Below are 26393 nucleotides of genomic sequence, written 5' to 3'. Positions count from 1 at the left end.
TAATGCGATGCATCCTATTTAATTGTATTTAAAACTAAATTAAGTGGTTTCTAATAAAAATGGCACATATAATATTTCAAGAAATATAATTTAAACGACAGACAGCTTTGCACCATTTTCTTCTAAGAGAAGTTTTACTTCCTTATTTAATTTCTCAGCTTGAAATAAGACATCTTCTGACATTAGTAGCATATTATACTTCAGGTGCAGTATATTCATCGTCAAACATATGGTTCTTGTATTTTTTTTTTTTTTTTTTTTTATAGAAGAAATGCTGACCTGGACGTAATTTGGGAAAAACACTGTGTCAAATCTCAAATCTGCCTTTGAAACATAATTGCTAAAAGTACCCGTTGACCACACTGCTTTGCAGTCCTTCATTGATAATGCAAAATTGATATTTAAAACTCTGCTCAATTTAAATATTTTGCAGGTGTAACTTGTCTTTTTTCTGCATCCTTGTCAGGTATTCTTCACATGGGCAACGGAGAGAACATCTTCATCTCCCAGCAGCCTCCTGTTATTGGCAGCGTGATGGGGAACGGACGCAGACGCAGCATTTCCTGCCCTAGCTGTAATGGGCTTGCTGACGGAAACAAGCTCATGGCCCCTGTGGCGCTAGCTTGTGGCTCAGATGGAAGTCTGTACGTGGGTGACTTCAACTATGTTAGGAGGATTTTCACCACAGGGAACGTCACCAGTGTCCTGGAGCTCAGGTAACGGACGAGTATCCTACTAACATCCGCTCAGGACCATGAGCAGCTCAGATGTGCTTACACACAGGTCATAAACCACCGAGGTCGATTGAGATAGACAGAAATGCCCTAAAGGCAGAGGATTGATGGTCCTGTCTCGCTCATTCACCTGCATCAGCTGGAGTTTGGTCCTCCTAGGGGCTGATAAGGATGTAGTGGGGTCTAAACAGATTATGACCCTGAAAAGATTAATTATTTAGTTATTGTGTGCACAAAGATGTTTGAATAGATTAAAAAGTCAACGTTTTGTCATGATTCTTTTGATTATTTGTGTCCACTTCCTTTATAAATTCTATCTACTAACAACTAAACTTTCCTCTCCTTTCTCTTCCTCTATCATTTCTGCTGCTTTTTGCAAACTTTGACAGAAATAAAGACTTCAGGCATAGGTAAGCCATAAAGTATTTGCTTAAGATAATATAAATAAAAGGTTACAGTCCAAATTCTTTTCTAAAGCATTAGGTACATTGGTTTATTTCCTATCTCCTGAGACCTAATGTCAGGATCCAGTGCTTTATTCACTACACTGTGTTCCCATCTGCATGTGTGATTACAAAGAGAAAATGCTGCTAATAGAGATTACATTTGTCCCCTAGTTGATCAAACAAATCTAATTGCATTGTTTAATATAATGCATTTGACCCTTCACTACTGCAGCAGTATTTTTAGGTAGTTTTACATTTAAAACAGTTTGGTCTGTTAAGGAGCCCAAGCATTTAAAACTAGATCAGTTAATTATGCACAAATTCATATAGTCAAACAAAACCGTTGTGTAGAAAAGCAAATGATTACAAAATACTTATAATATGGAGACTTCTTGATTTAATCATGTGATTATTCAGAGAGTGGAGTTTACCATTTTGAATTATATCATGTTTAAAAGTAAGTAATATTGTAATGATTTATGTCATTATACACATACTTAAAACATGTATTCCCTCTGTCCAATATATGCAGATCATCTGCAGCTGGTATTACAGGTTCACATACAGTATGACTGCAGAATATAATAACTTTCATATTGGCTCTGTGTGTGAGCCAAAAAAAAAATGTGTGAGCAACTCAGTGTAGATTTTATCAGTGGATTAAGATACAGAGACCTCATTTTCCATGGCAGGAGGCAGCAAGGGAAATCTCTGTGTGCCCTGTTTAGATACCTTGTCTTAGGTAAAGGGCTATTGATTGATTTTCTGTCACAGGGTCATGACTTAAGCTGTGGAACACATAGTCAAACTGATGATGAAAAGCTTTGTGATGCTGGGCACTGGCCTCTGTTTTCAAGAATGATCACTTTAACAAAACAAATGTAACCTCTCCTCTTTTCTACTTGCTCTCTGAATGATCTGTTCTTTGTTTCTCAAATTTCTTTATAAATAATGGAAATACTTTTATACTTTTGTACTATAACTTACTCATGTCACACACACACACTCTGTTTGCTAGAGCAAAACTAAAGAAACATCAAAGCTGTGTCCCTTTGGTCTCTGTACTCGAAATGCATTTGCATGTTAAAAAGGAGATTTATCCTAGGAAAACACAGCATGTGCCTGTATAAAACGGGTGACTGCCTTCTGTTCATGTGTTAGCTAGCGATAGGAGTGGGAGGTGGGTGATCCCACTGCAATGTTCATTGACCCCCTACTAAGGATGTCCCCATCCGCTCCAACCATTTCCATGACAGCATGAAGCAAAATCCAATTATCTTCTACAAACTAGATGTTGTCAGTGAATATAGATGGTGTATATGGCCATAGCTCAAGGTCAGGGAATAACACCTTAATGTTTCAAGCATTGGGGAGAACAAAACTGTTTTACACGCAACAAGGAGCTGATAAGGTATCAGCTGACTGCACATGGCAGATAGAATGCAAAACAGAAACCCCTTATTGAGATTTGCTACTGATCTACTGTATGAAAAAAGCATCTTTCTAAACCAGCTCATTGAACCTGGAATTTACTGTAAAACAGCATGTCATTCAACTTGGTCAGTAGGCTGATTCTGACATGGGTGCCTGCGGTTTGCAGCAGTGCCCTGTTATCACTATTCAGCAGAGAGAAGATATTAGATCTAAGTTTCATTTATGCTGTGTAATGAATACAATGAAGCATACACAAGACTGTACAGTCACTGTAATTGTAAGGTCAGACTTGCTCAGAGTCTCTAGCGGCCAGGAGTGTAGAGTAGCCTATAGGACATGTCATCATTTAGTTAGATTCTGCCATGTTTTTATTTTTCCACTGCATCTTGTTTTTGTCACATGTAATAAATGATTGATCAATTGTAATGGTGCTCTGTGTCACCTAATTTGTACTTCAATAGATCCATCTACATCATTGGCTGTGTTATGTTTTCTGTCATCTGTCCTTACTTGAGTATTCTAACAGCTTTCATGCAGCCTGCCATGGCAGTATTGGTTATATTTTGTTCTCTTGTCTGTCAGGTTGGGAAACCCCATGTGGCTTTGAAGGATTACTTTGTTGATTTGGCTGGGAATTAAACAGAATATTTTTTGTGCTGGAATATCTGCTTGATGGATACATAATGTGTTTGGATTTATGGTACAGTTATGCTTTTTGTATCCCAAGGGAAATACAAAACATACTTATTTATATTTCTTACAGCAGCAACCAGACTGCTGCAGTTGTGTTGATGGCTTCTTTTTGTTGTTTATAGATTGTATCACAAGAATTCCTTAAGTCACTAATGAGATATTAGAATTTCTTTTAAAGGAACCAATATACCCCAAAGACCCACCAGACCGTCAGCTCTCCTTGTTTTCCACATTCTGCATCTCAGTCAAAATTGCAATTGTTTTATTTTTTTTAAAGAAACTAAATCTCTGTTTTGTTAAGTTTGCAGTTTCAGAATTGTCATCTCTGTATTCAGAGCCTATAGACTTTTGTTCAGATGAGTGGCTTTGTCACTCTTTGGACAAGCTGACTGTGTAGATGGTTTCTAATCTCCACTATTATGTCATGTTCAATCTCATTTTATTTTATCATGTTTAATCTTATTCTATTTTTTTGGTTTCCATGTCCTGGGTTTAAACTGTAATTGCGCCCAATTGACTCTCTAAATGGTTTTTGAATCCATCTTAATTATATTACACAATGTTTCTTATTGAAAGCACTGCAGCCCTTCTAGCTTTATTGACTTGAGTTTCTTCCTCTCCCTTCCTTTAACCAGCAACAGCCCTGCTCATAAGTACTATCTGGCCACCAGCCCTGTGAACAGTGCCGTGTACTTGTCTGACACCAGCAGCAGGAAGGTGTTCAAGGTGAAATCCCTGAATACTGTAAAAGATGTGGCTAAGAATCTGGAGCTTGTGGCAGGCACTGGTGACCAGTGTCTCCCATATGACGATGCCCGCTGTGGGGATGGAGGAAAAGCTGTTGAGGCCACTCTCACTAATCCCAGAGGTGATGCATGGATGTTATTATATTAAATAGAGTATATATGGTTTAAATTAGTTTTAGTCTACAAATTGACTAAATTGCTGGACTGTGCAAGATAGTCCCACAGAGAAATATCAAATAGGACAGAAATTCGCCTATTTATTTTCTCTGGCTGTACCTCAATTACACACATTGCATTCAAGTGGCTAGCTAGTTATTTTTAAGCTGAATTTATTTTTCACAGCATGCCTGTGAGTCTTCGGGGGTTGTCTTCTCCTTGTTGCCTCCATATTGGTGTGATGTATTAGTCATTAGAACACATGCCTCTTTTTTCCTTCACAGAGATGACATCATGAGTCATGTGTACTGAAATAATACTGTTCCTCTCTAATTCTCATATCTACAGTCCAGCGCTGCACTGAAAACAAAGCAGTTGCTCTAATTAGATAAGAATTAACTAGATTTAACCATAGTAGCTTCAGCGTTGTTTGCCAGATTCCAAAGTAACAGAAGGCTGCAGAGGCAGTATCATTGTTCTTATCATCGTTGTTGTCTAAAGCAAAGATAGCAAAAGACACTGCGCTGGTAATATTTTGTTATAATTGAATCAATACTGCGTTCTCCATCTGTTTGATGCTTCTATTATTCTCTATTATTGATTTTCTTTTTTTTTAAATCAGTCATAGCATTAGTGACTATTGGCATGACTAGAGTTTTATTTTATTGCAGCAGATAGTCCTTAATTGGCATACAATGGTGCTCTGTTCTTGCATTAGGTCAAGATAAACAAAATAACTGATGGATGTTTTCTCTTCTGCTTATTGGGTGACTTTTTATCTGCAGGCATTACGGTGGATAAATACGGCATAATCTTCTTTGTGGATGGGACCATGATTCGCAGGATTGACCAGAATGGTATCATTTCTACTCTTTTGGGGTTCAATGACTTAACCTCTGCTCGACCTCTCAGCTGTGATGCTGTGATGGACATCTCTCAGGTAAGCCCTCTCTGACCAGCACAGCTGCTGTGTTTTTTTTTTCCTGTCTCTCACCCACGCCATCCTCCCTGAGTGGCCCAGGCCCCCAGGATGTTTACACTCCCATGTGAGCTTTGTGTCTATAGCCACTGGGCCTGGTGGTTCTCAGTTTGGTCTTCAGACGAATTTACAGGACTTTCTCAAAGCTTCAAAACTGTAAAAGGATTCCAAAATACAATGGAGACATTAATATCAGAATGTGTGTTTTGCGTGTTTTGACTTGCCTCTGTCAGTATTCAAATGTTATTTGTTCTGATGTTCACTTCAGGCCAATTTTACTACCTATTGTTGGTCAAAAAATTAGCTGGGATTGGGATTGTTTTTACCCCACAGGAGAACTAGTTAGCAAATCTGTATATGAAGGCTGGAGTAATTATGTTACTCACAATAAAAAAGAGTTGGTGTGATTTAATAAAAAACATTGGAAATAATGTTTTAAAACATTTTTTCCAAAGGTATTTGATTTATTTTTAGAACATTTTGAGATACATACATGACAAGAATAATAAAAAACACAAGTAAAATGGGAAAATAAATAATAAATAGGCAAAATGGGTATATACACTATACACATACTCAGATGCATACATTTTTACTTTAGCTAAATGGCTTATTTACTGCGTTTCTGAACATTCACCCACCAGTTCATTGTATATTTTAGAGATTAAAGCCCTTCACTGGCAATCTTTCACCATCATTTCTTCAAGTGCTGATAGGTTTGGAAAGGACAATTCATGATTTTGTTGTGTCCTGTAGTTGTAAATATTGAAAGAATTGATTGTGAATTAACACTTTGTTGTCTGCACTAATAAACTCTGACAAGAAATCAAGATGAAAAATCTGTTAAAAGGATGATGGTCTGTTTGAAGTTTGTTAATGTAGATACAGTTTGGCAGCGGTAGCCTTGTGGTTACAGAGGTGGGCTTGAGTCTGGAGAACCTGGTTCTGGGTTGCGACTGAAGTTAACCCCTGAGAAGCCCCTTAAGCCCCAACTGCCACTTGGGCTCCGAAATCTATCCTGGCAACCCACTGCATTGATGGGTAAATGCAGAGAAAGAATTTCCCATCTGGGATTAATAAAGTATCATAAAATAAAAAAAAAAAAACAATTTGGTCTAAAGAACAGATAACTGGATTCAATCCAGGTTGAGGAATCCTACAGTTACTGTATTCAGTACATTGCATTTGTGAGATGAACAGTTGCTTGTGTTTCATAAGAGAATAGAGAGATGTTGACCTGTACCTGTAGAGTGATAACAAAAACTTAACTGACCAAAACTTAAATTCCTCTCAATTCATGGACATGTGCTCATTAATGCACAGTCACCAACATTTACGTATGCACCAGACAGAACACATACCCTTGGGAAGGACAGTGCACTGAGGTCACATTAAATAGCTCAGTAACTACCATATGGGATGTGCATTAAACTTTTTCAAAGCTTTTTCCTCTTTTTGCCATTACTCCCAAAAATATAGACAGACAAATATATATTTTGTGTGGTTGTTTTTCTTTTTGTTTATAACTATTTCAGTTTTACTCCAGTGAACAATGTCTGGGATTAACTGTATGAATTGATCGAAGTCTTAGCTGTGCCTCATGTGCATCTGTGTATTTTGTTAAGCTCAGCTAGCAAACAGGTCCTGGGGGGGGTGACACAGAATCTTTTCTGTGTATAAGAAATCACATATATAGAAGAAAGCAAAGCCTCCAGCTGCCCATTTCCAGCCCCAGGGGAACACCATCCCCTCATGACCTCTGCTAGCTGCTCCCTTACCTTCACACACAAGCACCTATAGATGTTCACTATCCTAGTTCCACAGCCGCCAGGACACAGGCAGGCTGACTGCAGCTCCACAATGATGACAAATCACACGAGCAATGCCAGACACTCAGACAGTAAAAAGCATCCATTAAAAATTCATCCAGAGCGCATAGCCTCCTACTTCAAACACTCCCCAACCCCTCACTACACCAAGAAATATTTCCTCTGGAGAAGGCTCATAGCAGTGGTCATTACTTTTGCTTTTCCACACCTGATTTAGGTAAGAAATAATGTCACATTTCCTTCTCTTCTGTGATGAGGTCACTGTTATTTTGCTTTGCAATCTGTGCAGTGAGTTTACTACTGCAAAACTCACTCTTAATTTAATCTATTGCTCTATAACCTTACTTCTTAATTATCGTAAGAGTTTGACATATTTAAACATGTTTCTACTTGTTTACACCACAGACTGAATCTTGCTGTTTTAGAAATCTGTTCAATTTGCTTTTTTTAATCTTGGAAATCATGTCTGCACTCCCTGCTGAGTTTAAACTTAAATTGAGGGAAAACATGTCTTAAAACAAGATCACTTGAACATATTTAAAGGGTTTTAGCAGCTTCAGAGAATTTTAAAAAGACTCTGACTATGATATGCAATTTAATTCTGAGAGGAACTTCAAATAATGACACATTTCTCTTCTTTAGACAGGTGTCATGCTGACGTGAGCAAAGAATGAAAAGATGCAAAATGTCATAATTCTAATACAACTTCAAGTACATTTAAAAATAGTCCTGTGTTGCTCTCTCAGCTGATGAGCACTTTTTGGATTTTTATTCATTTATTTTTATTATTATTAATATTTTTTATGGCAGTGTATCTAGCGGGCAGTTCTGACAGCTGTCCCACTGTGTAAAGGGGAGGGTGGGATCGGGTTACAGCATGTGGAACAGCAGCTCGAGAAATATCCTCTCATCAGTGAGAGTAGTGTGAAAACCTCCTTACAGGCAGATCCCTTGAGCCACTCCACACTCATGCTCATGAAATATTTAAACCCCAGTGTTGACAAGAAATAGGTTTTAAGAAATTGAAAGTCTTCCCTTCATTGTCCAAGTAAATGCATCTTCTGCTTACTGAAAGATGACATGTATCCACTGCCAGTCACCTGGTTGTTCAATGTGGCCAAAAGATACAGGCTATCCAATCACTTCTACAGCAGGCCTCTTCAAATGGCCGCCCGTGAGTCACATGCGGTACAGAACCAAGTTCCATGGGGCCCAGCCTATGGTCCTAACAGAAGAAATAAATGCTTATATAAAAATCAAAAGCCTTTATTTCCACATTGATGGAGTTAATTCCTACAGTAGTACAAACTCATAATGCAACGCTATTGTGTTTTTAAGTTGTAACAGTAGCATTAGCCAGCATGTCTTTCTCCACCTTAAAAAGCAAAACTGACAGCAAAGATCATCCATGTGTTTATTTTACTGTCACGTTTAAATGCAAAAGCAATGTGTTTAATATGCAATGAGTGTGTGGTGGTGTTAAAGAATTACAGTATGCAGAGATGTCCACATACAAAACTGATACCTCATATCTGTGCACATATGCTTCAAAAAGAACTGATTTCAGTTTTTTCAAAGACAACGGTCTAGATATGCACTACCCAATGCGTTTCAAAAGTAACATCATTACAATATCGCATTACGTAATGCTGTTACTTTTGTATAAATTAATACATTTTGGCCAGCAGCTGTGAGCTTCTTCCTGTTTACAGCGGGGATGCAGCCTGACATGGCTTTGCAGTGCTGCAAAGTCTGCTTGTAAATATCGTTACTCGTGGGTTGAGGCTTCCTTTATGGGCTCAATATTAAGTCAGTTGTAAATGAGTTTGCATCTATCATTTTGTCACAGAAATTGTTGCATCCAGTGTCATTTAATAAACCACTCTGGTCGCACCATCACCTGTCTTTTAAAATCTATTCCACTTTAAAAGCCTGCAGTGGTGCAGAAGAACGGGAAGCCGTCTGCTCTCTGATTGGCTAGTTTGATCTGTCACCATCCAGTCAGATAGAAGTGTAAAGATATGGACAAAATTCGCAACCGCAGCTTCAGAGTCTCGCACACAGTTTTGTGCTTTGCATCTGTGTACAGGGTTTTTGCAAAAGAACATTATTTTTATTTTCACAAATACAAATCTTTTTTACAACCATGCAAACCCTTTTCTGCACATTTGCAAACTTTAATTTTTCAGGCAGATTGTTTTTACAGGGTGAGAAGCTTGATTTACAGATTATGTGCAAACATTCATTTACAACTACAAAATCTTTATGACTTAATATTGAGCCCATATTCCTTTGCTCCCTTTGTGAAGCCCTTCTGATTATCTCACAGCTGTCCACAAAGCAATAACCTCTGAATGCAGAACGAAAACGTGAGCACAACAATCCTTTTTTCAGAACTAGTGTCCGCAGCCTTGTTTCCTTGGTGCCCACTGGTGTCCAAACAAGCACGCCGCTATGTGCTAACACACAGGCACAACTTCACTTGACAATGCCTGCGAATAACTAAGGAAATATATTAATAAAAATATAATAAAGACTGGAGGGCTCAACATACAGCATGGATTTCACTTTTGAGCAGCTGTTATAATCCTTTTTTTTATTTCAAATAATTAGTGTTGAAAAATTACTTTGTGTTTAAGGTTTTTTAATATTTTGTGCAACACTGAAATTATGTTATAAAGATATTATAGGGAAAATCTTTAAGAATGTCCTTTTACAAAAGTAATTAAAAAGTTACCATTTCACTGTAATTCAATACTTTTTGGTGTAAGCAATCAACAAAGTGATTGAGTTACTTTTTAAATGAAGTAAATGTAACTAGTTCAGTAACTAGCCCAACTCTGATGAAGTGTGTGTGCATGCTAGCGATGGACTTTATGACCCATGTCCCATATGATTCATTTTCCAAAGCTCCGCAACTGCATCTCATGCCCGGTGTGTGATGACATATTTCATTGCAAGGCCGAAAGAAAACTTTGCTGGTAGATTGGATGAATATGTGCTGCCCACACATGTGATGGGTTTTATGAGAGACCCATTTACTATTGAAGTAGACGGGGACTTGTCTGCCAGAGATAAGGAAGTGGTCCCTTCCACTGATGAGGGCAAATTCATACTCGGTTAGCAATAACAATGACACAGGAACTTCGCATCAACGGGCCTGTAACATTTTGGGCTGATGTCAGTGTTCATCAGTTCCCTAACATTAAGAAATTGGCAGTTATTGCCCTCAGTATGTTTGGATCAACATACACATGTGAATCAAGCTTTTCACACATGAACTCTATATAAAGCAGCTCTTGTTGCTCAATGACTGACTGGGATTGCATTGACATCTCACAAGCCTAAAGTCACTGCTCTTTTTCAGAACAAAAAATGTCACTTTTCCCACTAACATTACTGTAGTTTACATATCTACATAATTAGGTATGTGTAACAATGTCGTTTCACACACTGATTTAAAAATAATGCTGCTTTCCCTCAGTGTGCAATATACACTGAATTTGTTTGTGTTATAACTTGTTATGGGTTCATGCACTGATAGTTTGATAGAAAATAGTCATTTTTATTTTATTTTAATTTGGCTTTGTCAGATCTGACTTAATTCAAAAGAGATAAGTTCATAAACAAGATTTATTTTTCATATCATTAATTTGGTTTCTGTCTCATATATTGATTGATTTAGCTTTTACCTTCTACTTTATCTATCTATCTATCTATCTATCTATCTATCTATCTATCTATCTATCTATCTGACTGTCTGTCTGTATATATATATATATATATATATATATATATATATATATATATATATATATATATATTATTCTACCAGCATTCACTTTTAAATAATCAAATTAGACATATGTGCAAAGTTTAGGTACATAATTTAAATAGTTTTCTTTGGTAACATTCAGTGTTTCAGGATCTATGTGGCTTTCCCATATAATGCAGATGAGCAGACCAAAGTAATAGAAATACATAAAAAAAATATTATGTTAAATATTTTAAAGTTTGGCAAAATTACTTTGACCAATTTTAAGCTGTCAGTTTTTTAATTCACAAACCAAAAGCAATTCCCACACTTATCCACCCAAAGTACACAATGTTATAGAGATGTATGTTATGGTCATCAATTTACAGCATTTTATACATATACAGTACATGACCTCATACCCTGGAGATTTCTAGTGTGCAGGCCCTTGCATTAAATAAAATAAGCAATTTTATTCTTCCAGGTCATTGTTACAAATAGTCTATGTTACCTATTTCCATGTCTTTCAATTGTAGGACAAAATATCTAGAACAATGGCAAGCCAGGTCCTCATCTGAAAGAGAGACTAAAACCCCAACCTGTCGTTGTATTTTAGTCCAGATTTTAATCATCGTTGTTGGAGCTCTAAGGCCGCTATTGAAATATGACACTTCACGTTATGTTTCTAAGAGATCCCACCAGGATCATAAATGAGAAGCAAACCAGTAAATTGGATGAATCCAATCATTCCAATTTGTTAAAAGCCTGATACATTGTTAGCAGAACAATAAGTCATAATTTAGGAGGCCAGGGACACACTAGGCTTTCATTTGGTAAGTGTGTTCTAGTCTCTTATCAAGGGCTCATGCAATCTCTTGTCATAACAAAATTAATAACCCAATGCAAGGGGGACAAAAGGAGACTTGGAGTATCTGGAGGATGCAGAGGCCTTTGTCCTTCAGTGTCCACAGTTCTCATATCAGTTGCAGTGTGCTTAAGTTAATCTAATGATCCCTCTTCTTGTTGCCCTTTGTAACCTCTATTGTTATCATCTTTGATCTTAAATTCATGTTTTTCCATTTCACCTTTTAACAGTATAGATGAAATTATTTTCTTACTTATCCAATAATAACTTTTCTCTGTTTTTTCTTTCCAGGTTAAGCTATAAGATAACCCACCTCTTTCACTCTCTATTTAATGAGTAGTTTTAATTGACTTTTCTCTTTTTCTCTTTTCACTCTGATAAAAAGAAAACTTCATGTATCAATAAAACAAAGCCTGTTTTTCTGATACAAAGTTGATATCATGATCTATTCATTTTGTCTTTAGGTACGTCTGGAGTGGCCCACAGACCTGGCAGTGAGTCCCATGGACAACTCTTTGTACGTTCTAGACAACAACGTTGTACTCCAGATCTCTGAAAATCATCAAGTCCGAATTGTTGCCGGCCGTCCCATGCACTGCCAAGTGCCAGGGATTGATCATTTTCTCATGAGCAAAGTTGCCATCCATGCCACCCTGGAGTCAGCAAATGCCCTGGCTGTGTCTCACAATGGTATTTTGTACATTGCTGAGTCAGATGAAAAGAAAATAAACAGAGTACGGCAGGTGTCTACCAATGGGGAGATATCTCTGGTTGCAGGAGCACCAAGTGGCTGTGACTGCAAGAATGATGCCAACTGTGACTGTTATTCTGGAGATGAAGGCTATGCCAAGGACGCTAAACTAAATGCACCCTCTTCCCTGGCAGTATGTCCAGATGGGGAGCTCTATATTGCAGATCTTGGGAACATCCGTATCCGCTATGTGCGCAAAAACAAGCCCTATCTAAACCCCCTCAGCATGTATGAGGTGTCCTCTCCGATTAATGATGAACTCTATCTGTTTGATTCTAATGGCAGCCACATTTTCACACAAAGTCTGACTACTGGAGACCACCTCTACAATCTGACCTACACAGGAACAGGTGATGTAAGCAGCATCACTGATAAGAACAAAAACACGGTGATCATCCGACGAGACACTACAGGAATGCCCCTGTGGCTAATGGTCCCTGATGGTCAGACCTTCTGGTTTACCATTGGTACTAACAACGCCCTTAAAACTGTAGCTGCCCAGGGTCAAGAACTAGCTGTAATGACCTACCATGGCAGTTCAGGACTCCTTGCTTCCAAGACAAATGAAAATGGATGGACAACCTTCTTTGAGTAAGTAGTATTGAAAATATATTTTTTCAAAAATTGCCAAACACCCTTTTAATCTTTATATCCAAACTTTTGCATAGAACCTGAGCTGATAACTGATAAGAGCAGTTAATACTTCTGTCTGTTGTGCAGCGTTTGATCTAAAAAGCTGCACTTGTTGTATCACTTAATGCTGAGATTTTTTAGGTAGCAAATGATCTGAGTTGAAGAGCTCTTTCATTTCTGTGTTTAATGTTTTTTGGCATATCTGTGTCACTCAAAATACAAGACCTGTGGAAGTATGAATGTAATCCTATTTGCTGTTTATCATACCAAATAGGATTACTGGGGAGATATGCTACTCATCTGCACACTTGCTTGCAGTGTCAGGCTGCAGACCCTCAATGGTTTGGAGTTGTTGGGTACAGAGACAAGACATATCTGCTGGCAAGAGGATTTTATTTTTATAAGAACAGCAGAGGTCTGTCAATACAAGCCTTATAGAAGAGCCTAAGGTAGTAATTGATTGAGGCAAACCACACATTCAGAGAGCACAGTTAAAAACACTCCCACACTCTTCAAGTTATGAGTGTAAAATTTCATCTTGTACAGAGCAATCTGCTGCTTATCCTAATCTAATGTACCATGGGAAACTGTGCTAACTGGGTGTCACTCCAGAAAGTGGGCTTAAGCAGGCTGGCTGGCTAGACTGTTACACCTCATTGGAAACTCGGATGCTCTGTTTAATATGAGCAGACATTTATCACCTGTGTTTGATATGGATGTCATCTGAGATGGTTTCAGTAAAAAAAAAAAAAAAAAAAATAGATGCTTTGAGTGAATAAAGACGCTCTGATGCAAAGGCATTTCTCGTGAAAAAGAGAAATGCCTTTGGCCACAAAAATTCTGTGGGTGGTTGCAGGTTTGAATTATTTTCTTTTTGGCTTTCTGTAAAATAGCTGCAGTCAGTCTAAGGTGTTAGTATACTGATCCTTATCATGTAAATAAATGGAAAAATCATATAACTCCAACAAAAAGCTTTTTAGAGATAAAATACAAACAGTTGATTTTGTGATATCCTGACTTTCTTTCAAGTTTTTAAAGACAGAATATTATTAAATATTTATTATTTTGATGTTATTTAAAACAAATATTAAGGTTTTTTTTAAGTGAGAGATGCTAAGGCATAAAACATACTTTATTTGGAAATTAGGTGGTTTAGGCTGTTCCAGATTTGTCATCAGCTGGAGTGACTGTATATTGAAACACAGAAAATAATGCAATTAATCCTCTTATTTACCAGATTTGCAACATCCAGCAAAACCTATTTTGCATGTACAATAACTAAATTCCTAAATTCCTATCTACATTTAGCAGAACAACTGCATTATAGATATGTAAAGTTTTGAAATGGACAACACTTACAGTTAATGTGGAATGTAGGGGACAATTAAACTTAATCATTATTTTAAGAATGTTATGTTTTCATATTCAGACATAGCAAATATGAAAAATATTTAACAGATTCTGTTGTACATTCTTTAAATCATACATCTGCTCTTAGAATTGAGTTTGATGGCATTCATATATATCATATATATATATATATATATATATATATAATTATTTAAACTGAGTTATGACCTTGTTTTACCTACAGGAAAATCAGATCATCCATGCTTCATTTATACCCAATAAAGAGCATTTGTTTTTTTTTTGTTTTTTTTATTAATTAGAATTGAAGGTCACGCCACAACCTGAGGGTCAAAAACATCATTTGCTGCCGTCAAAACCTCTATCCATCTCTGCCCAGCAAAGTGCAAGCCTGAACATTCTGTCCATTTTAATAATATGTATTATATCCCTTGGTTTGTGGATCAACATTTATTTAAACAAGTGCAGAGACAAAACAAGGATTGGAAGACATCTATTCTATGCTATTCTATTCTACCGTCAATTCTGCTATTGTCTAAATTTTTTGTAACCTTTGGCAACTTAATTTGCACTGACGTTAACTGTATAAACAGACACTGCTGGCCTTCTCATATTTTTGTTCTTATGATAAGTGTTTATGCTTAAGGGTTCCTCCCAATCTATTAAATCATCTTGAATTATGAAAGACACTTGACTATTCTCCTCCATTTAACAAGGTGATGATACTTATATTTAGAAACAAAATGTACTTTTGCCAAAGGCATCAAGCTAGTGTTCTTCAGTTGATATTATACAGCAAAAATAATCAGTTCAGTGTTTTCCAAAATCCTTAGTTACTAAAAAAATGTAAAAATAAAAAGAAACTAAATAAAGGACATTTGGTATGCTGGAAGGTGATGCTGACATGAAGTGGACCTATTGTTGAGTCTTAGCGTGAAAGGTCATAAAGCAAGCATGTGACACAGAGGTGATGTGATTTGAATAGACTTGTGGCCAACCATGGGGAAACCAGTCCTTTCCCTCTGTTGAGCACCCTGCCCCGCTATTCTGCTTTTGTCTGGAAAAAGCAAGTTAATTGGCAGCTGAGCTGAAGCAGGCTGGAGCCATTAACAGCTCAGCACCGAGGCTCAAGGAATAGAACTTACTTAATTGAGACAGAAAGAGCCTGGGTCAGTGATCAAACTGGTACATGTACAATAGTCCTGCTGGACAATGAAATTTTTGTCTGGCGGTCTCCTCTGATGGAGGAGAACTGAAACACTTTGCATTGAATTTAGTAGTTAAGTATGATAAGAGTATGTAACCAGTGCTATAATTGCAAAAACTTTGCAGCATGAACACAGGGATAACATCTTCCTGATAAAATATGAGCAGTATCAAAAGAAATCAAATGCTTAGATATAAATTACTCTGTTATTTAGTATTTCCTGAAGTGGAAGACTTTGGTTGAAATGCATCTATGAATCCCAGTCCCTGTTACAGCCAAGATCAGATAACATTTATTTCTAGGAGATAATTCCTCTCCCAGTCTTCCTTTCCATATTGGATATTTGAGATGGCAGCACTGAGGAGATATCTGTAAACCAGCACCCACCATCTCATTTATTAGAAGCGTTATTATGGCAGGCAACAACATGGAAGCGGGCTTTCCAATCTGTATTCAGTTCACAGATAGAAGTCTTCATTCTAAGTAATGTACCATTCACTCAATCCCATTGTGGAACACTGGCAATCTAAAAGATTTCAAATTGTTCGATGCTGATGTGCTCTCAGAGCAAATGAAACAATCTGGCCACTCATGTTCTTGTATGTGATCAACTGATTTGTAGGCCAGAGAGATGCTGCATCTCTACAAGAAGTCGTACCTCAATGCTCCTATTCCATAGACTATATAATGGGATTAGATGATATCCCTAATCTTTTAAGCTAATAAGCAGTTTTCCAAATGTAAAAAGGTGTGCTTTCTCCTCTTGATCGTGACTATTTATCCTTGTCAATATTTTTTTGTTTGTTTGTTTTTTGTTTTTTTTCACTATAAAATGCTAGTTTGCCTTTACATGCTGGCATCAACTGAAAGTTTATTACAGATCAAGAAGCATTTTTATTTGATTCACAGTCACAGATAAAAAGTTGAATCAGATAAAAAGGTCTAAAGCTGCCTGAAATGAGTACTATAATAGATAGTTCACACATTTTTAAGACATGTTTTCCTTCAGTAATTAAAGGTGGGAATTTTTACTTTACCTTTGACTTTCAGCGCTGATGGATGCTGTGTTTATTGCCTGTGTTAAGATATTCACAGTTTGTAACGTGTGAATAAAAGGCTCTACAAAAGAAAGAAAAAAAAGAAAATATCACCTTATCTATATCAATAATTATCACAAAAACAGCTTATTATAGAATACTTCATTTACAGAAAAGAACTTGTAATCAGCCAACATGAGGTATCAATGCAAATTTATTCCACGTCACATCTTTGACATTTTGATTGACATTTTGTTTGTTTGTTTTTCTGTAGGTATGACAGTTACGGGCGTCTGACCAACGTCACTTATCCCACAGGCCGAATAAGTAGCTATCGTACAGATGCTGACAGCTCTGTCCGCATCCAGACAGAGGGCTCTAACAAAGAGGATATCACAGTAACTACCAACCTATCTGCTTCTGGCACCTTCTACACACTTATGCAAGGTGAGTGTATGAGTGTTGCTCATAGGGTTAGCAGGTGATTTTTAATGGTGTTTTGTTGAAAGGCCAAAAGCTTTAACTTTGTTAAAGTAGGGACATTGTGTGTAGATCACAAAAGGATCACCCTGTACTAGATGGAGCATATGATGACCCTTGATTGATGAGACTTTGGCAAAGGAATTGCCTCAGGTTTGCTAACAATGAACATTTAGTTTCCTGCACTGAAATCATTATACAATCGCAACTGTGAAAACTAAACTAGATCAGACCCCCTCCCCTTTTTTTGTTGTTGTGGTTAAGCTGTTGTGCTCTTCTGACTCAGGAAGCTAAGTTGTAAGTTTTTTCATATAGAAAACCCCAAGGCACACTTGTGTCAGGGAAAGGACTAGACATAAAGCAGTCTTTGTTGACTGGCCATCTTTGGGAACTGCCTACGAGCTCACAAGCAAGCGCCCTGAGGCTCAACCTAATGGGGCTCAGTCTCACAGTATTGTTAGATGCCACAGTTTTATCAGAAACTATTCAGAAGGATTTTTCAGAGAAAATGCTGTAGCAGTGTTGTGTAAGGATGACACAGAATGATTAGGACTTTGTTTCTTAACACACATGTAACTGATGACTTTCCTAAATGTAATTTGTCAGTGCTTTGAGGCAGCACTGATTGAATTTGCCTTTATCCTGCTATGGTGAGGTAGAGGCAGAAGTCACAGATACAGATATCTCTAAACCTTTGTGTGTGTGTGTTTGGGGGTGGGGGTGGGGAGGTGTTACTACTTCTAAATTAAAAGCTTAATCAAAGCTTTATTTGTTTCTCCTCTATTTTAATAAGAAGTGTAGTGCAGCTCCAGTTTCCCAGAAATGAAAAGGAAATATGGATTTTATGTCAGAAAAATAAATCACTAAACATGATGCAGGTGGTACATACAAAATCCTGTACACTACAAAAAAAAAAAAGTTGAGTGAGCTTAGAAAAAAAAGGCAACCAGCTGTAAAGCATTTTTAAGGAAAATGAACAAAAACAAAAGTCCTGTTGTGTCAGCCTAATATAAGAGTGTAAAGCAAAATCAAAATAAACAACTATCCACATTTTCTTATGTAATTAAGGTAGCTTGTGAACATATGTTACCTCAACTTTTTCTGAGATGTTTTCAGCTTAACAGCATGAGTTGTTGCAGTTCAAAGACAAATAAAACTGAATAGCTATACCTATCCTAAATTTGTAAAATATAAGATTCTTCTTTGAGCCACCTTTTTGATTTAGATTCAGACAACACCAGAGCCCCTTAGTCGAGTTAACTTAAAAAAAAAAAACTTTGCAACTGGTTGCATTACTTTTTTAAGTTCACACAGCGTTTTTAACACCCTTTTTACATGGCAGGAAATTAAATAAGAAATTCTCTAATGAAGGATTTTTAATGCACTTCTGCATTTGGGCATCTAACGTCATCACTTGCATCACTCATTACTCATCGATAGCATTGATCATTCTGGAGTTAGTTTAGCAGCTTCTGCGCCACCACATACTTCTCCACTCCATAAATACTGATTTGGATGCATCCTCCGATGACTGTGACTACTGAGTCACTGCAAAGCTGTGTCTGAAACACTAGATGACAGTCTCTGGTTTCTCACTATTGTTTAACAGAGTGGTCACCTCCATGTTATGACCTTGTCTTAGACATCTGCCTGCCAGAAAAGCGGCGCCAGAAACTCTGCTGCTAATTAATTCACTATTGTCTTGTTCTGTAAGCTGGCAACTGCACGGTCACATTACACGTGAATTTACTGCCTTCAAGATTATTTCCTGGTTATCTGTTGCTGTGTGTGTCCTTGTCTCAAAAAGCTTCAAATCACCTTGGAGTTATTACATCATATTAAAATATATCTAAAAGAAACATGTCAAATATACACTTGCCTAAGTTAATTATGCTATATAAACCAATAATTTGACGTTGAAGGGGGAAAATGAATACTAATTGTACATGCTATGTACACTATGTAGAGTTGTTACTAGCTTACAGAAAAATATAAACAATGAGTGTCAATTATCCTCAAAGAATAAATCATTACCTATTTGTCAAGTTTAATTGATATATTTATTCTTCCTCGTAATGTTTAGATTCATTAATGAGGAGATAGATTTTAGTTCTGAAGGGCTCACAAATACTTAACAGCCTTGAAAACTATGTGAGTTGTACTGTTGAACAGTTGGGTTTTAGTTTTACACAAACTACAGCTTCCTTTTAGTGAGCAACACAATTGAGCAAATATCTCCCCTGCTGAATTATATGCATCTATTAGTGTAAACTTCCCACTCCAGCAGTATTTACAGCTTTATTCGGGTTGAGAGGTGCCCTTTTGCTATGGTCTGGCCCAGAGGTCTTTGGTCAACTTTTGAAGTATCAGTGTGATGGAGAGAAGTAATGGCTAGTGCAAGGTCAGCCCTGCCTCCTTCGCCCTTTTCTCATGTTGCAGCAGCACAAAACATCTGGTGTTGATTGGTGCTAAAGAAACGGATGCCAAAGTCCATATTTTGACGTGATGTTGAGAAATTGTCACAGCTACTTGAACAATGGAAATGAACACAAAAAAATGCCCGTGGATAGTTTTCTGTTGAACAAAGTAATGTTTGACAAATCATTAACTATTCTGAGCCTGAAATATGAAACAGAAAGAAAAATGTATATTTCATTATTTAAACTTTTAAATGGACTCTTCAAACAAAATCCAACTATTTTTAAATTAATAACAATTTAAAGAATCATTGAGGGTGGCTATTTTGATGATAACTCCCTAAGAACTGTTTTTCATTCCAGATTGTCAGTAAAGTCACCTCACACATACACAGATTTCCTTGAAGGTTAAATAAATGTTTTGATAGTGTAAGTGGTGCAGAGTTCACAGAAACTGTATGTATCAAATATTACATTTTCCATTGTTGTCTCTGAGAATGATATCTCAGTAATATTAATCCTGTTTCTTGTCACTTTACTTACAAAAGGCAAGAGAGAGGTATTTCCTGCTGGATGTATGAAAGATTCTCAACGGAAACTTTACTTACTGTTCTTGGACTATAACATAGACTGCCGTCACCCAGGAACAGTAATACACGGGTTTAGATTTATCCCCTATGAATGTGTGTGAACGTGAATACCCTTCCTTCTTGTTTTCCCTGTGGCAGAGGGAGCTAGCAGCTTTGATAGTTTTCATCCGTCCACATCCTCCAGGCTGTAAAACTTTACTGTACCGGTGCTGTGAAACCTCTCACTATTGATCTCTGTTGTCACAGGCTCGATATCACTGCAGTGGTTCAGTTAAATACTGCTGCTAAAGCCTTTTTTTTTTTTGCTGTGCAGCCATTTTAGGTCATTATATTTGTGTCTCACTGCAAGGAATATTAGATTTAGTTCTCTTACATCAGCTGCAGAAAGCTCTGGCTGTTTCTTCAACTCAACACTAATCATTGCCATTTTCCTCTGTTTTCTCTACATCCCCAGATCAAGTTCGGAACAGTTATTTTATTGGCTTGGATGGCTCATTGCGGTTAGTTTTGGCCAATGGTATGGAGGTATCCTTGTACACTGAACCGCACCTGCTAGCTGGCACAGTCAACCCCACAGTCAGCAAGAGGAATGTCACCCTGGCTATCGACAATGGTCTTAACTTGGTGGAGTGGAGACAGAGGAAGGAGCAAGCTCGTGGCCAGGTCACTGTGTATGGACGCAGATTAAGGGTAAGCATACTGTTAAGCGAGTCCCACCTCTAGCTATACACAATTATTTTTCAGTGTTAGCTCAACTGCTTGTTTCCTCATCTTCTTTTAATTAAATGATCAAATGAGAATCAAGCTTTAGGACTACAAATGCTAAAAAGCCCATTACTGCATATAAACAGCAAGGTAGAGAACTCAATGTAAAATTTGTTTGATACACTAAATAAAATATTGTGATTTTTGAAGGGGAAAATTGTGCTTAAAGGGGTAATACTGTATATTTTTTTGTCTCTAAATGAGCTCTTCAGACTTGGAGTTCTGACATCCAAACTGAATAATAACCACCCACAGGTGCTGAACAGATCTAGCCTCTTGAGAATGAGCAGCCGCCTCTGTCCATCCATTGATATTTACTCTCTAGAGCCACTTCTGCAAACTCTAATATTAAAAGGTCTCAGTAATCAACATGGCATAGCAAATGCTCTTTGGATGACTGCAAGACCAAAAATCATGGTTCACTCTGGACAGATAAACTAAAGACCCAGTAAATTAAGGTTTATTATAATTTTGCCTTCGTTATGACAATACCCTAAGAACAGAAAAAATCTTAAGATGTGTTGTTACTATGATAGTGGTTCATGTGGCTAACATTACCATATGTTTAGTATTCTCCTACTCTCTTTGTTAATGTACTATAATACTGATTCCCAATTTATCCTCTCATTTACATGTTTTTCTGTCTCTTTTATTAGACATCAAAACAAGTGTGAATTTGTGGCTGAAATGTGGCTCGCTAACTACATCTCACCCAGCTGTTAATTCTAAACCATTTCCCAGCTGCTACTCTACACTTGACATTGACTGTCAAAATTACCATCTGCACGTGTAAAAGTCAACAGTTAGGTTACAGTTTCGATTATATATACATGTGGAATTACCACTTTTCTTTTAATGTTGTTTATTATGCACAGAATTGTGTACACATTTAGATAAATCAAGAAGATCTGATAAAGCAAGGATAGATGGATGGATGGATGGATGGATGGATGGATGGATGGATGGATGGATGGATGGATGGATAGATACCATTAGTTCATTAGTTCATACATGAACCATTAGATATTTCGGCCTTAAACATAGTTGATACTAGCTGAAACCCAAAGATATATTTCAGCATGCCCATTGCATAATTATTCCTTAATATAGCTCTAGTTTCTTTTTGGGTTACATTTTAAGATTTTGTTTCTGGTTAGTGACTCATATGTCTTCTCCTCTATTCATTATGTCCACACTGCCCCTTTTAACAACATCACACAGCCTAGGTAATTCACTACAAATCAGAAAATAGAAACAAGCCAAATGCAATATTTTTCTTAGTTTCATTATAGTTGGCTTCAGTTAGTTTTTTTGATAGTGATCTGAAAAGATGCTCTTCATTCATATAGGGATTGTCTCAGCAGTAGCTTGGATTTTAAGCTTCAGAAACTGGAAAGCATATAATCATGCTTGAATTGACAACATTTGTGGCATTTTTAGCTGCTCAGTTACATAAAATGAATGTGAGAAAATGAGAGACTTAAATAAACAACTGGGAAAGGGTTCACATATGTTTTTTGAAATGAAAACGTAGCAGCAGCCTTGTAATTCTCAGACTTGTTTCTTTAAATCATGTGTAATTTAGTTTTTTGTTTTTGTGGGTTTTTTTCTACCCGTGCCTATAGCAGCACATTGACTTTAATGCAGTCTGCTACATGTTTTTGTCATCTTTTACTGATTAGAATTTCAGACTAATGAATCTGACTCTTGAGTCTTGTTCTCACTCTCGAGTTAAAATGGAATTCTGGCAGTGAATCCATAATGGTGGCACAGTTGCACAAATGATACCAACTGGTCCCTTTTCATGTTGAAATAATAAACACTAAATGTGCAGTATTTAGAATTATCCACTGCACATTATTTTCACAGAAAGCCTTGATGGCAAAAATATCCTTCTTGTCTTGTTTTCTTGACTGTGTAAAACAACTAATAACTTTGGCTAACTTTTCTTCCACCTTCTCTGGGAAACAACAAAGCTAATGCGAAGGTGCCGCTTTGTCTGTCATTGGCTGTTCATTTAATGGCCTTGTTGTCCCTTTGGAAGTGAAAGCTTCTAATGTATGTTACAGACAGTGGCCCCAGGGGTGAGCTAGGAAATGGGAGCAGCCTAATGGCAAAAACAGAGGGGATGAACAGGGCTGGAATCATTGAGTGACCTTGAGTGACATGTCAAGTGATATTACGTGGGTGGCTGGGTGAGAGTGTGGCAGTGTGCGGCTGAAGGGAGGAGGAAGTGGAGGGGAGGGAGGGGTGGAATACAAATCAAAGAAATAAATGCAAACAGGAGCATAAGAGACAACCATGTAGCTCTGATTCACAAAAGCTTGTATTGTGTTGTTGTGAGCAACAAAGACAGAGGAAAGCAGACAGTTCCTACCTTAGATTCAGCTTGTTTCTCTGACTTTATTTGTTTGCTACACTACAATTACACGTGCATCTGTTTATTGCATTGCATTTTTCATGTCGGAATGCTAAATGGGTTACTTATAGTCCCCACTTTGTCCCATCTCTAGTCACATGCTTCTTGTGCTCTACACTCTATGTCACCCTTTATGATCTACATCCATAAAGCACAGTTACTGTATATTTCCATGAAAACAAACTCGTTTAGGTTGAGTAGTTTTAAAATGTCCAGTAATGAGAAAATCCTTGTGACTGCCACTCTGCCATGACAAAGATCTTCACCCACTCAAGCACTGAATATAAAACAGAAACAAAGCTGATGTCTGCGTAGCAGCAATCGAGCATCAATACAGCCGCTCAGAATGTAGAGCTGCTCATTCAAAATAGATACAACTTAGAAACAAAAAAGATTTAAAAAAAAGACGAAAAAAGAGATAAAACAGAACTTGGTTGTGAGGAAAACGATAACAAAACTGAATTAATTATAAGCACTGATTAAAGGCAATTATTATTGTAAAATGACTGATAAAGATTGTCATTTGACACAAAAATCTTTGATATTGATTGAAAGAAGAGATGTTGCATTATGTACAGAACAGAAATCTACCATTTCATGTCTAGTGTTCTGCACCATCTCCTTTTTGTTTCCCCACACCTACTTTCTTTGAGATATTACTTTTAGAAGTGACGTCCAATTTGAAATTATTCCCCTTGAGTGGGTTCTTGTTCTCATGGGATCTTTGGATCAGTACAGTCATTCTCTTTGTACTGTATGAGTCTTTGGCAAGCCAGATTCTGGCATGAGTAACTTTTCTGAACAGACGGCAGGTCTCTGCTGCCTTAAAAAGGGGTCTAAAACACCAAATACAGTGTTTTAGGATATAGGGTCTCAGCCTTTTTTATCTAGTAACTTCTCTTTAAGACTAAAAGGTGGTCATTTTATTTTAGTCTGACCCTTATTGTGATTGACATTGAAAACGTAGGGATGACAAAAACCAGCTTGGATGCCTCTGTTCTCATTTGTACGTCTATTGAAGGACCCCCATCTACTTCAATCCCGTTACTTAAATTGCTCATATTGCTCCAAATGTTCATGGATTCCTGCTGCTCATGATTCTGTTGGTTTTACTTAAAGTAATCCTCTCAATTACGTATCAGTGGCATTAATTGTCTCTGCTGTAATAGTTCCTTCACAGATGAGAGACTTAAGCATGCATTTCTCAATGTGAGATTGCAAAAGTGGAATTTCTCAGCAAGCCTTTAGTGACCTGCTCAGTGGGATCAGATGTATCTGGAAAGTTACTAGAAGCAGCTTTCTGAATTGCAGTAAGAAGTGGGGAAGCCTTGCCAAGCACCTTACTAATTCATATGATAAGCCACCTAAAGCCAAACTCTGAAAATAAATAAGAGGAAAAAAGCAATAAATAATACAAAATTAGAGATATAGTTTAAATAAAAATAGAGACCCTGCAGCCCTATTTTTCCTCAAACTACCAGATTGTGGGTAAAGCAAGATTTTTTCTGATTGTCTAATTTCTTGTCTCGTCTTGATCTTTTTTTGGGTTTTTTTTTTTTGTGACATTTACTTACAGATGGTTTTGCAGTATCTTTGTTCTCTGATCGTAGTAAAGCCAGACATCACTGGTTTAAATCAGAATTTGTCCATTAAAAATGGTGTTCTTGGTCACAATAGAAAAAAAAAATTCCCCCTCTGTACTTTGCAGAAGTGGCTTTAAAAAGAAGTTCCATTTGTCTGGTAATTCTTTTCAGCAAGCAGTAAAAAGGAACTTAATGATCAATGTGATTTCAGTGTTTCTTGCATGAACAGGTATACTCACTCTACAACTACTGAATTTTTACACAAATAAAGAAATGTGGTAATTCATACATTTTCATTACTTCAGTGGCTCCTGCAGTCCTGAGATAAAGCTCCTCTTTCTAAATTAAAAGCTGTGAAAAGAAGAATATGAAATAATCACTTTCTGATTACAGGGTCCTCTTAGGATTCCACCTCAAAAGAATCATGTACCAGTTCTTCCCATCATTTCAAACTCACAAACATGTCCATTCCACTTTGTTAAGACTGCCTTTTTTGAATTAAGTGTTTCTAATTCTTTGCTTCTTCTCCAATAGGTTCACAACAGGAACCTGCTCTCATTGGACTTTGATCGAATCACCAGAACAGAAAAGGTTTATGATGATCACAGGAAGTTTACCTTAAGGATTCATTACGATCATGCTGGACGACCCACCCTGTGGGCACCAAGCAGTCGTCTGAATGGAGTCAATGTCACCTACTCCCCTGGAGGGCATGTAGCAGGTATCCAAAGAGGAACCATGTCTGTACGCATGGAGTACGACCAGAATGGCAGGATTACCTCCCAGATATTTGCAGATGGTAAATCGTGGAGCTACACTTACCTTGAGAAGGTATGAATTGTTGGAGCTATGATTGTTAAATGTTTATAAGATAAAACTGTAATAAGTACTGAAGAGAACACGTATGGATAAGTTATGGGGTTTTGTTTGCAAAAGAAACTTTGCTTTAGAATTAAGATGGGAGTTAGAAATTAACTTGTAATTCTCCCACTGAGTTTGTACACCATGAAAAACTCCAGCACAGATATCAGCCAAATGTAATTAAATGTGTCTGAAGCACTGCAGACGCTATACTTTGTTACCATAGTCTGACAGCAAAGTTCAACCAGAAATAGCTCTGATAAGAAGAACAGAGAGAAATGTCACTTTCTACTCATTAATTGAAGGCATGATTGTGGGGGAAGGTGAAGAGCTGTTATTCTCTAACTTGAAAATTTGATATGAAAATGGCATCCAGTTACCTTGTCAATAGTATATAGGATGTTTTACAGCATCCTCTAAGTGATGGTGTGTAGCCTGAGACAGCCTTACAAGTGATTTAAAAACAGTATTTACTGGTTTAAGACAGACTAACATTTTGTGATTTGCTGAGTTGAGAAACATTTAGTTCCTACATGCTGTTCAGAGCAGAAGATCCCAGATATGAAAAACTAGAAGCAGCTTGTTTGAAACAACATCCCTTAATGAAATCTTAAAGTTAGAGGAGTATCAACAACCTGAGTCATGT

At 37.2% G+C, this 26393-nt stretch overlaps 1 protein-coding gene across 2 annotated transcripts in view; it reads left to right on the top strand.

Annotated features, from left to right (window-relative positions):
• tenm4 (teneurin transmembrane protein 4) overlaps positions 1 to 26393 on the top strand; it is a 156722-nt gene that overhangs the window by 119294 nt on the left and 11035 nt on the right. Inside the window, exons 22-29 of one of the 2 annotated variants that reach the window (XM_041995264.1) lie at positions 467 to 716; positions 1124 to 1144; positions 3943 to 4175; positions 4995 to 5149; positions 12101 to 12978; positions 16907 to 17079; positions 20574 to 20809; positions 25421 to 25717. In XM_041995264.1, the coding sequence (XP_041851198.1) occupies positions 467 to 716; positions 1124 to 1144; positions 3943 to 4175; positions 4995 to 5149; positions 12101 to 12978; positions 16907 to 17079; positions 20574 to 20809; positions 25421 to 25717 (2243 nt within the window). The remainder of the gene's footprint in view (positions 1 to 466; positions 717 to 1123; positions 1145 to 3942; positions 4176 to 4994; positions 5150 to 12100; positions 12979 to 16906; positions 17080 to 20573; positions 20810 to 25420; positions 25718 to 26393) is intronic. The other variant, XM_041995265.1, reaches the window with a different exon arrangement.

The sequence above is a fragment of the Melanotaenia boesemani genome, chromosome 9, assembly GCF_017639745.1.
Source record: "Melanotaenia boesemani isolate fMelBoe1 chromosome 9, fMelBoe1.pri, whole genome shotgun sequence".
NCBI classification, from domain to species: domain Eukaryota; kingdom Metazoa; phylum Chordata; class Actinopteri; order Atheriniformes; family Melanotaeniidae; genus Melanotaenia; species Melanotaenia boesemani.
This window is presented reverse-complemented; position numbering and strand designations above follow the sequence as displayed.